At 42.5% G+C, this 13,053-nt stretch overlaps 1 protein-coding gene across 1 annotated transcript; it reads right to left on the minus strand.

Annotated features, from left to right (window-relative positions):
* Positions 1 to 5,430: 5,430 nt before the first annotated feature.
* MARCKS (myristoylated alanine rich protein kinase C substrate) lies at positions 5,431 to 11,648 on the minus strand. The gene is made up of 2 exons (XM_024115580.2): positions 11,017 to 11,648; positions 5,431 to 9,221 (listed from the first exon to the last, which is right to left on the minus strand). The coding sequence occupies exons 1-2, from the start codon at positions 11,116 to 11,118 to the stop codon at positions 8,319 to 8,321; spliced, it is 1,005 nt and encodes a 334-aa protein (XP_023971348.1). The 5' UTR covers positions 11,119 to 11,648; the 3' UTR covers positions 5,431 to 8,318.
* Between the last annotated feature and the right edge of the window lie 1,405 nt (positions 11,649 to 13,053).

A 13,053-nucleotide genomic window follows, 5' to 3' on the forward strand; every position in this document is an offset into this window, starting at 1 on the left:
GGAGAGGGTGTGGAGAAAAGGGAACCCTCTTGCACTGTTGGTGGGAATGTAAATTGATACAGCCACTATGGAGAACAGTATGGAGGTTCCTTAAAAAACTAAAAATAGAATTACCATATGACCCAGCAATCCCACTACTGGGCATATACCCTGAGAAAACCATAATTCAAAAAGATACATGCACCCCAATGTTCATTGCAGCAGTATTTACAATAGTCAGGTCATGGAAGCAACCTAAATGTCCATTGACAGACAAATGGATGAAGAAGATGTGGTACATATATACAATGGAATATTACTCCGTCTTAAAAAGGAATGAAATTGGGTCATTTGTAGAGACGTGGATGGACCTAGAGACAGTCATACGGAGTGAAGTAAGTCAGAAAGAAAAACAAATATCGTATATTAATGCATATATGTGGAATCTAGAAAAATGGTACAGATGAACCAGTTTGCAAAGCAGAAATATAGACACAGATGTAGAGAACAAATGTATGGACGCCAAGCGGGGAAAGTGGGGGTGGGGTGGTGGTGGTGGGATGAATTGGGAGATTGGGATTGACATATATACACTAATATGTATAAAACAGATAAGTAATCAGAGCCTGCTATATAAAAAAAATAATTAAATTTAAAAAAATAAGCATGAAAAATCATTGTGCTCTGTGTAAGAATGTTGAAAAATATAGATTTTCTCAAGAGATATGAATGACAACTTTTATTATAGTTTTGAGAAGAAACTCTAGTATTTGCACATTTTTTTGTTTGTTTGAAATAAATACATCATTGGAGTGCTGATAAATTTCACTTCTGGATCAAATGAAATTTTAAATTTAGAAGGTATATACCAATAAATTTTTTAAAATTCCCATTAAAATTTTTTAAAATTCTCATTCCAAAACTTCTACCAATAACTTATGTTTTTAACATATCAAAACATATATGTTAAAAAGAAAATGACATTATTTGTACCAGTTTATTCCAATACTTAAACTATAATAGTGCCCCAGAAATGGGAGGAAAATGACATTGTCATGATAATTAATTTTTCTAGTTAAAAATTAATATTTGGTAATATAACCTGACCAAGTCCATAGGCTTCTTTTCCTTTATAATTTCACTGTGTACTCATATCTGTTGAAATGTTATCTATTTTAAATACTCAATTGCCTCATTCAGCGCTCGCCAATTTTTTAAAAACATTAAAATAAGTAGCTCTAGTTAGTAGTTTCCTTCAAAGAGAATATTACCTTACGGTACTTAAATTCAACTTCCTCAAAACTTCTGTATAAAAGCAGCCAATTAATCCTGCCATAGGGGGCTCTGGGCTCTACACTGAGTATAATTTTTCTTTAAAAATTGCCAGTTTCACTGACCTATGCTCCATCACAGATGTTTTAATATTCTGCCGGGGAAATTAGTAATGCCTGCCGACCAACATGTTCTATTTAGTGTACCACTTCATCAAGTGCTAAAATGTATGCCTCCATGACTAGTGATTGCTGAGGCTCCTCAAGCTTGTAAATTTCCAGACATTTTTCTTACTACATGGAGTAAAGTGTTAAGTTCATAGATTTTGATGACATTTAAAATGATTACCCAGCAGTAATTATTGGGTAAGAGAAAAAATTGCAATGCTTCCTATTTCTTTGAAATTATGTAAACAGAAGCCTTCTCGACATGACACCTCAACTAAAATTTAGGGGCATGCCCACATTTAAATATGTAAATCCAATTCATTTGAGTAAATGTCGAGTTCCATTTATTTTTTGCACATTCCCAAGTAGCATCTTAATAGAATTTAAACTGATTTCATTTATTGAATTCTGTAAATTTAAAAGATAATCTACCATGAGTCAATCAGAGCATCATTTACATTGCTTATATCAAATAAGCTTAAATCGATGAATGTGTAAGTATACTAAACAACAAATACCATCATTGGTCACCTTTGGAGGATATTAAGGAACCAACTCATTATTCCGAAAATCAGTAAATAGAGGGAAAAAATCAAACATTTATTCTGCCTTTCCATAAAGAAATGTACCTCAGAACAACCAAATGGTTGATGAAGGAAAGTTTCTTTTTATAGAGTAGCTGCACAAATAATAGAAAAAGGAAAGACAATTAGAGTAATGCCATTTTACAACTCTAAGTTAAATTAATGGATTTAAGCAAAGATCAATGACTTCAAACATCACAAAAAGAGAAACAACCAGGCATACGTGCCTTCTGATAGAAATATATACCATCACCTATGATATAGTCCTTTGAACCTGAATCTGATCAAGCCTCTAGATCTATTGATCAGTTTACAGAAAATACAAGAAGTACAGAAAAGAGGAAGGAATGTATTAAATGACAGCATGAGGTGCAACTGGCAAAATTCACACTGGAAATTATAGGATAAATAACTCAGTTTCTTGCACAAATAAATTGCACGGAAAATACAAAGAGATGGATAAATTCAGACATAACATTACATTGTATTTTTAGACAATATTTTTTCACTATTCGTGTTTCAGAGATTTTTCCCATCAACTTATTAATAAAGAATTAAGATAGAGATGTAATTTATCTTTCTAATTTTGAAACTATCGTTTCTCTTTTCTAGGGTAAAACAATAATGATAAAAATCTCAAGCTAGAAAGTAGTCTCTCTTCCACTGCAGGAGGAGGAAAAGCAAGCCTGTAAAATTCTTTACAACTTCAGCTAAGGTCAGACAATCTTTCCATTCTTACCCTGGAGTCCTGTATTAGTTTGCTAGGGCTGCCATTAACAAATACCAGACTGGGTGGTTTTAACAATAGAAATTTATTTTCTCACAGTTCTGGAAGCTAGAAGTCTAAAATCAAGGCGCTGAGAGGTCTGGCATCTTCTGAAGCCCCTCTCCTTGACTTGCAGATGGCCACCTTTTGTTGTGTCCTCACGTGGTCTTTTTTCTATACACATGCGCCTCTGGTGTCTCTCAGTATGTCCAATTATTTTCTTCTTATAAGGACATAAGTCACATTAAATTAGGGCTGACCCTAACACCCTTATTTGAACCTAATCACCTCTTTAAAGACCCTGTCTCCAAATACAGTCACATTCTAAGGTACTGGAGGTTAGAGCTTCAACATGAATTTTTGGGGGGACAATATAGCCCATAACAAGTTCTTTCAAAAATCTAACCATGTTGGGGGCTTCCCTGGTGGCGCAGTGGTTGCGCGTCCGCCTGCCGATGCAGGGGAACCGGGTTCGCGCCCCGGTCCGGGAAGATCCCACATGCCGCGGAGCGGCTGGGCCCCAAAAAAAAAAAAAAAAAAAAAAAAAAAAAAAATCTAACCATGTTTATTTGTAACATCAATGCCATATTAACTGCTTAAAATGGTTTGAAATCTAGAAAAAACTTGATGTTGAGTAGAGAAACAAATGTTGACTCAAAAGCTAAGCCCTTGAAGCTCATGGAATTAATTACAAAGCGCCACTTTGCAAATAGTCTGTAGCCCAACACTTCTAATCATTCCTTGACTCTCACACCCTAATTCTCCAGACATGTGCCCTCCAATATGGTAGCCACATATGGCCAGTAAGCATTTGGAATGTGGCTGGTCCAAATTGAGATGTGCTATTAGTCTAAAATCACTGAATTTCAAAGACTTAGTAAGAAAAAATATATAAACTATCTCAGTAATTTTTATATTGCTTACATGTTCAAATATCTTGGATATAAAGATTATTGAAGTTAATTTAATCTGTTCCTCATTTAAAAAAAATTATGGTTACTGAAAAAGTTTAAAATTACATATGTGGCTAGAATTATATTTTTATTGGATGGTGCTTTCCCAAAATGCAGGTATGTGTCATTTGAATTAACACTTGCTTTGAGGGCTTTCTTAGACTTCTGATTTATAACTCTCTCCCTTTCCTTTTCTCACCCCCACTAATTTACCCAGGTACAGAATTCTAGCACTTTATCCAGTCCATAACACACATTTCAAAATTAAGGAACACTTGCCCACTTGTTAGGAAGACAATCTGTAATGCCAACTTAACAAATTCAACTGAAATGTTATATTCATTGAAATTTTAAATGATGAGTAATCCTGTTGCCTTTCACCTTTCCCTGGAAATAAGAGAAATTGTAAAAGGATCAATTGACAAAGATATTCTCATTTCGCATTTACTAGTAGTACGAAAAAGTGTTATGCTCTAATTTTATCAAAACACTAGAACTGAGGACTTCCCTGGTGGCACAGTGGTTAGGAATCCACCTGCCAATGCAGGGGACACGGATTCGAGCCCTGGTCCAGGAAGATCTCACATGCCGCGGAGCAGCTAAGCCCGTGCACCACAACTACTGAGCCTGCGCTCTAGAGCCCGTGAGCCACAACTACTGAGCCCCATGCCACAACTACTGAAGCCCACGCGCCTAGAGCCCATGCTCCGCAAATGAGAGAAGCCACTGCAGTAAGAAAAGCCCGCGCAGCGCAACAAAGAGTAGCCCCTGCTCTCTGCAACTAGAGAAAGCCCGCACAGCAACAAAACCCAATGCAGCCAAAAATAAAATAAATTTATTAAAAGAAAGAAAAAAGACCACTAGAATTGAGATTATCAGGGTTTCTAAAAATTTTGAAGGAATTATTTTACATACTTTCAGCTGCTAGATCTTATGATGGAATAGAAATTTTGGTTTGTTTTAAAGTTGATGTTGAACAGTTGAGAGGAAGAACTATAGATAGTATTTCAGGATCAGGAATTTATCACTTTTTCAGGAACATAAAACATGGTTAACATTCACATCTTTTAGAAGTATTTATTTTCCATTTTAAAAATAGCATTGTTGGGTGTAATTTAAAGGAGTGCTAGAACTTGAATACCCAGCAGGGACTGGAGCATTTGAAAGCATTTTAAAATTCCTGTTTGCCACACCCTGCTTTAAGTACTTTCATATAGCTTCGAAGTGGAGAGGGAAAAAAATGCTCAATTTGCACAGTGAATGATTAAAGGAAAGATAAAAGCTAATAGCCCTGTTACTTAACTAATTTTTTAATTTTCAAAGCTAACTTGGGCTATGTTAAACTACATGCCCCTCCCAGTTGGACTTACCTAAAATATATAAAAGCAAAAAGCACCCTTCCCCCAAATCCTTAACCTTAACTGCAGAGTTTTATTAAGTTTATATTCATATGAGCGGAAATATAAATTACATTGTTTCTCAAATACATTATCAAGTTCTATCATTAAAATTTTTATTTGACTTGTGAGCATTGTAACTCACCTTCAATGGATATAACTTTATATGCAAAGTATGATGTCAAGCATACCTTCTAAATTCCTTAAATTGAATAAGTTATACTTACCATCAACACTCAAGATTTTAAAAATTTCTCTACAACTTGCATTTTAAAATTAAATTTGTAAAAAATCCTATTTTAGCAAGCTTGATTATATCAACTGGTAAAACTTTATTTTACAAGCAATAGGAATTGGATCAAATGATTATAATCCAGAGGAATTATTTTATAACCATAGCAAATGCCTTTATACATACTGCCAAAACAGATTTAATAGACAATACTGAACTGTACAAGTTATTTATTTTTCCTTAATCTCAAAGCTATTTTAGTAATACAAAAAGCCATATTAACATTTTTCCATTAGAAAACAATGTGATGTACAAAACTTTGGATGAAAAGATATATGTCAAATTTCACTTAATCATTTGGTGGAAAACCCACCACTCCATCAATACCACCCAAAGTGTTTTAGGCAATGATTAAAGTCAAAGTAAGCATCTTAATAAATTCCAGCTGTTAAAAAAACAAACCTAGTAATATAGTTTGCTACATAGTATTTTTGACTACTCAGGAGTTACTTTTTAAAATCTATTTTTTTTCTGAGTCCTACCACATACCAAGTGCTATACTTGTCCAAGTGGGTATTTGAGAAGAAGTTGGTAAGGTGGAATACCCCATAAAGCGGTCCTTTGGTTACCAGATTTGACGTTTAACTTTCAAACATCCTCCAAGATCAAGAAACACCAACTAAAATTACACTCCTCCAAGTGTTATTTGATTTTATTAGTGGGGAGGGTAAAGAGGTCATGAACTATTATTTATAATCCATTATTCCAATTAAAACCGTATGTCAAGCTAATTTATTTTTCTAATGAGTTTAAGATTTGACATTCAGTTATTACAAACGTGGTTCACTACTGACTTGTGAACCCTACAAGGCACACTGCTCAAAAACAGCATAGCAGGTGTGCATAAACGCTTTTCTTTGCATTTAGTGAAGTAATGATATTTGATACCCATCTTTATCTTAAAATTCCATTCAGTTTAGGGTCCAGTGAAGAAAATAAATCCAGTTACGGGTGGTAAAGAGCAAAGAAGGTAAACTAGTAAGGATTATTACTATACAAGGAAATTTTATTCTCTATCTTTTCCTTTGAATAACAAGATGCTAACACACTACTTTCATTAAAAAAAAAAATGCTTGCAACTATTGAATTGAGGCAAGTACTAAAGGCCCATAACTGACAAAGTCGTCCATTCACCACCATTACTTCTTTACATAAGCTTTTTTCCTAAGTATAATGCGTACTCTAAGCTATAATTTGGAAATTAGCCAAGCACTAAGCAATTACAATGGCAGGTAATACACCATCAGTTTTTGAAACACATTCGGTCACTTTTCATGACCCACCTGCGGTTTGGATTAAACAGACTCTCACTCAGTATAAATTTATTTTGGGATCTGCATCACAAAAAAAAAAAAAAAAGGTAGTTTTATGACATTTTCACATAAGACATTTAAAGAGTCTTTGGGTCATACCACTTTTGTATTAAGTGATTCATCCTGACATGCTATTAACTACAATAAAAATAACTGTTCAATTTTTAAATGAAAACTAAATGCAGATAAATGGTAACAGATTTGACATGGAATGTTGTAAAATATTCCTGTACGTAATCTGATACTACTGATTACAAATTTCCGAGTTTGAAAACTTCAGATTAAAAACCACAAGAAAATTTACTCTTGATGGCATGCGAGATCTTCTTCAAAATGAAACTAGAACCTCAAAGTCTCAGTATTTTATCAAAACATAAAGAAACACAACAAATTTGTACATTTTATTCACATTTATTTTTCGCTTTTAGTGTGCTCACAGAAAATTAGAACACCTTAAGCAGGAGTTTAATAGCAATTTTTGTAAGCAAAGTTACATTCCATCTCTAAGTCAAATTGGTCAAAGCTTCTCCAGTATTTACAAAACATGATAGACAAGATGCTACACAAAACCATTGCATCTGAAGATTTTTTCCTTATTCTCAAAGACGACTGGAAAAGAAAGCATTGTCTGCTGTAATCAAAAACATACCACAGTATAAACAGTAACCATTCCACTTATCACAGCTTGGTTGAGTTTAAAATTTGTGTTTAAAAGGTCCAAGATGACTGCAGTTTTACAAAAATGGGCAGGGTGGAAAGTTGCAAACTTCATGTGCTTCTGGATATCAAGATTTGTTTTTATACAATAGTCACAGTTAAAAACACCCTGCTGGTAATACATAATTACACTTTATTAAGGTCATAAACCAGCAATAAACAATAAAGCCTATACAACTTGTAGTTCTACTTAATCACTGACTGGTACAGCTAACATGAGATAAGTGAAAAGTTCCTATGGTTTAAATGAACTCCTAAGACTATGATCTTTTTAAAAATCTGGGTATTGGTGTTTTTTTTTTCCTCTTTCCTTCTTAATCAAGACTTGTAGTGTTGTAAACCTGCCTCACAAAATACATCGTAATAACTTTTCTTTAAAAAAAAAAAAAAGACTAAGCCTTTACACCATCCTTACTAGTGGTACATTATCTTGGCAATGTTATGCACCACCAAATTTCTCCATCGTGTCTCCTATCACTTCATCGGATATCCCTTTTTGACCCACCCATCTCCTTCATATATGGGCATGTCCATAGATTGACAAAGAAAGTTTACATTTTTGAATAAAGATGCAAAGTATGCAAAAAACATTAATACTGATGCAAAAAATAAAAATAAAAGAGAAACAAGGCAGAGGAAGGTAACTAAGCTCTCCTCGACCTGTTGGAATGGTGGTAACAGAATGATCTGAGATGGGATCTGTGGGTAGGTGGTTAAAAACAAAATTTGCTGCTTAAAAAAAAGTAAAATAAGAAAAGACATCTTTAAAATCAATCCCTGGTTGTAGACAAGTTCTCCAAAACCAGTACCTGGCACCACTCCAACAAACAAACGGGGGGGGGAAAAGTTCTTCGATTATCTCAAAAAATCTTGCCCTTTTACTCTGCCGCCTCCACTGGGGGGGCTTCTGGACTGCACTCGGGCTGGGCCTCCTGTGAGGGAGCTGCGCAGGCTGACGACACCGCGGCGGCCGCTGCCTCCTCCGCGGGGGCCGCCTCCTGCTCCGGGGGCGCGCCGGGCCCCGCGGCCGAGGGCGCCTCGCAGGTGGCCGCGCTGGCCCCGGCCTCCTCGGTCTTCTCCTCGGCCTTGCTGGGCTCCTCGGCGGCCTTGGCCTCCTCGCTAGCAGACGGCTTCTCGGGCGCGACGGCGGCCTCCTCGGGCTTGGCCTCCTGCGGGTCGCCCCCCGCCGCCCCCTGCTCGCCCGCGGCCGGCTCCTCGCTCGGCGCCGCCGCCGGCTCCCCGGAGGCCGCGCCCGCAGCCTCGCCGGCGGCCGCAGCGGCGCCCCCGGCGGCCTCGTCCTTGCCGCCTTCGGCGGAGGCGCCGGCGGTGCCTTCGGCTTCACCGCCCTCTCCCGCTTCCTTCTTGTTCTTCTTGAAGGAGAAGCCGCTTAGCTTGAAAGACTTCTTGAAGGAAAAGCGCTTCTTTTTTTTTTTCGGGGTCTCGTTGCTGGGCGAGGGCGTGGCCCCGTCCTCGGCCTTGGGCGAAGACGTCGAGGAGGCGGCTGACGCGGCCTCCCCCTCCGCGGCCGTGGGCGAGCCGGGCTCGGCGGCCTCGCCCTCCGCGGGGGCCTCCTTCTCCGCCGGGCTGGCCCCGGCCTCGGGGGCGGCGGCGGCCATCTCATCTTTCTCGGCCGCGGAGGGTGACGCCGCCCCGCTCCCGGCGGCCGCGGGCTCCTCTTTGTCGGCGGCCGGGGCGCTGCCGTTAGCCTGCAGCTCCTCCTTGGCGCCGGGCTCGGCGGCCGCGGGAGAAGCGTCGCCGTTTACCTTCACGTGGCCATTTTCCTGCGGGGCAGAGAAAGCGGGAGGTCACTGAAGGGGGCCTGGGCCTGTCATCCCCGCCCCCACTCCTGGACCGGGACGGACTAGCGTCCCCCGGGGCCCCTCTGGTTTTGGAGACCTTCTCCTTCATGGGGAGGCGGGATTGGATGCCCAGAGGAGAGTTCCTCGAAGACCTGGAGGCAGTGCCGTTTGGGATGCCTAAAGGCACTGAGGAAGCCTCGACTACGCAATAAATGCCCCCGAGGCCTTAAAACGGCCGAGTCTGAAACGTGGAAAGCAAAGGGTAACCCATTCCGACCTTCGCCTCAAGGGCTTTGGGATAAAGGAGTCACGTAATATATGATACGCCAAACGTCCTTTGGAAGGAGGCACAGAGCCAGAGCGGGTGATCTGCACCTAGGTTACACATCCCCCTTTCTCCCTACTCTAAAGACGCCTTCAAAACACCAAGAACTCCCAGGGGGGATCCCAGCGTTCCAGCCAGAAGCGCCTGGGCTGCGCGCGCAAAGGCCCTACGCCCCCCAAAGGCCTTGGGTCGGCAGGGGGCGCTGCGGCTCCACCGCGCGGAGCGGGGCTCAGGCTGGCGCGGAGGGGCGGGGCGGCCGGGCCACCCCGCCCTGCCGGGTCGGGCCCTGCCCGCTGGCCAAGGCGCCCCCAAGCCCGGATAGCGCAGCCCGGAGCCCGCAAACAAAGCTCAGGTGGCATCCTGGTCTGGATAAAACTAACAAGGCAGGGGGAAACCGATTATTTCAGAGGTCTCGGCTCTGCTTCCACGCCCACCTTCGCCAGTGATTCTGCAAAGCCCGGGCGCGCCCAGGCGGCTCATTTTGCATTTTTAACGGGTTCAAAGCCTCTTGGCAGAGCTTGCCGCCGAAGCAACACGGCCTCTGCTCTAGGAAAAGAGGCGTGGTGGGTGCCCGGTGTTTGTGAAGCAGCCACCCTTGGCCGACCTCTCGGGCCCACCCAACCGTAGCCATCCGCCTGGGTTCGGGCATCGCAGGGGCAGCCCCCGCAGTGGTCCAGGCGGCACGCACACCAACAATCTCGACCGAAACACAAGAACTGCCTCTTGCTGACCATCTGGACAGGTTCCTCAAGGACCCACAGAGTCTTCCCACACTAGGGAGACCATTTAAAAGTCAGATGGGTGTGTAATTCCAGAGACAACTACGAATAAAGGTTTAGAACAGTGGGAAAAGCCCACCGAAAGGTAGTGAAACCCTTCTGCCCAGCTCCAGCCAGCCAGCCACCTTTCCAAGAACCCAGGGCACGCCGCCTCGGCATACAATAAGACAGCACTTCTTCCCTCCTCGCCTTTCTCCACCGCCATCCCTATTCGCCCTCCCCCCCCCCTTCCCTACCCACGTACACAATCACACCAGTTCAGAAATCTTGAAGGCGACCCAGTCTCGACAACAAACACGAGAGACACTCAAATACCTTTGTGCCCACTAAACACAAATGCAACCTGGCTGGGTGCGGGGGTGTGGGGTAGCACCTAGCTAGTCACGTTCTGCCAAGCTCCAAACACGCCATTTTAGACGATTTATCCTTCATTCCTCCCGTCTACACAAGAATTCACCAGGATTCTCCGGGAACCACTACTTTGGGGTGGGGGGAGACCCCACCTATAAGAAATTGACAATTTAAGCTATCGATTTCCATTCAACTTTCAGACTGGAATCTGGTCACGGTCCTCTCCGCCGAAGGCGCTTCGGGCACGACCAGAAGGGAAGGGGAAGCGTCGGGACTAGAGAAAGACACCAAAGAAATGACCAGAACCACAGGTAGAATTTACCTGTCCATTCGCTTTAGAAGGCGACGAGGCCACAGCCGCCTCCCCAGGCCTCTCCGCGGCGGCTTCTCCCTTCGCAGCGGTCTTGGAGAATTGGGCACCCATGCTGGCTTCTTCAACAAAGAAACTCAACAGATCCAAGGGGGGAACAAAGAGCTTCGGGTTGGTGTAACGACGGGGTAAGCAGCAGCGGCGGCGGCAGCAGCAGCGGCACACACACCGGAGGGAGGGGGGAGTGGGGGTGGTGAAGAGGACAGAACAGAACCGATTAAATACACTCCGGATAAAAAAATTTTAGTCGAAGAGATCAAAAAGCAGCAGCGCAGGAAGGAGGGAAAAAGGGTGGAAAAGTCGAGCACAAAAAAAGGAGCCCAAGTGTAGTTTTTTTTAAAAAGAAGTAATAAAAAAATCCCAGATTTGTAGCCGCACTGTAGACAAGAGGAAAATGGAGAAATCTCCCTGGTTGCTAATAAGATGCGGGGTCCAACGCCCAAGTGCACAGATGAATGGGCTCGCGGACGCTGACGCGGCCCCCGCGCGCGCCGGCCAATCCGCGCGCCGCACACAAAGCAGGGGGCGGGGCCTGCGCGCCCGGCGAACAATGGAGCCGCGCTTTGCAAACGGTTTGAAAATCAGCCTCAGACCGAGAATTAATGTCCTCCAAATAAATAAATCAATTTAAAAATACATGCCTCTCGCCTCCCTCTGCTTGAAAATAATAATGCATTACTTGATTGGCTTGCTTTGTTTGTAATTAATTAACGCGGGAGGGGTGGTACTTGTGGATAGGGGCGGAGAAAGCGTTAACTTGACTCGCTTTGACTCTGGTCGGTCTATATCCGTGTCTGTCTCCCTCCCCTCCCTCCCCTCCCCCATCTTTCCCGTGTGTTTCTGTGTATGTGTGTATGTATGCGAGTTTTTAAGACAATGGTGAGGATATGTGTGCAGCATGTTTTCTGTCTCTGTGTTCCATATTGGTTTCACAGATACTGCACAGGGTTTGTTTTTCTAACGGTTGCAAATGTGAATTAGCCCCAAATTGAAAGGTATTTAAACCAAGAAGATCGAATTTCATCAAACGAGATCGCGAGTTAGAATTAGGTCTGTAGGCCAGATGTAGAAAATGCAAAAGCAGCAAGCAGACGAAGCCACACTCCCCTCTCTATCCCACACTGGCATGAAATAAAATATTCCGAGATTGGCCTGCGGCGCTCATCAACCCCCCGCCCTCCCTATTCCCAATTAGTGATTTTCCCCCCAACAATATAAAGTGAGGGCCATGTACAAAAGGTCGAAAAGGTCTGCATTTTATCATTGTATGAAATGACAGTTTTCCTCTGTGGTGAAATGAGACACAGCCTAGAGTGTACGAATCCATATTTACAGTTGGGATGCAATTCGCGTCGATATGAATCTTTTTCAGCCTACTGCCAGGATCGGAGGGACCCTTTTCTTCCTGAACATGTGTGAATGTGCACGCAATCGAGTGGGCTCCTGGAAGGGAGGGAGGCAGCCGCGACGAAACTCTGAACAACCGGATTGACTATTACAGTTCTAAGGAGAAATTACATGTTGAGAGATAGCAAGAACATCCCTGAACGCTCCAAGTCTAACTTGGGTTAGAGAAAAGGCTTCTATAAGGGAACCCACGGTACCTCCATCTGCACCCCTTGTCACCGAAGGTACCAGACGCTACTTGTGCATGAAAGACAGCGCACTGATTTAAAGAATGGAGGGGGAGGGGGGAGAGGCAAAAATCAAGGATACACCCTTATAAGCATTCTCCTACCACCTACATTTTTGCTCCCAAAGTTTTCACTCGTGTCCAAATCAGACTACTTTTTCTCGTTTACATTTAGTGATCCTCAAATGAATAATCTTTAGCTTATGGAGGTGAGAAGCAGTCGGAGGAACGGTTCACTTCTCCCGGTGCTGGCTCTGAATTCTCAAAGTTTTATTTTCCTGCTCATTGTAGGGAAATGGGTCACACTCTGAGTGAAAAAGATGGTTGATTCAAGCCAGTAACTCTTTGTTCAAGTA

The sequence above is a fragment of the Physeter macrocephalus genome, chromosome 10 (genome assembly GCF_002837175.3).
Source record: "Physeter macrocephalus isolate SW-GA chromosome 10, ASM283717v5, whole genome shotgun sequence".
In the NCBI taxonomy this organism is placed as follows: Eukaryota; Metazoa; Chordata; class Mammalia; order Artiodactyla; family Physeteridae; genus Physeter; species Physeter macrocephalus.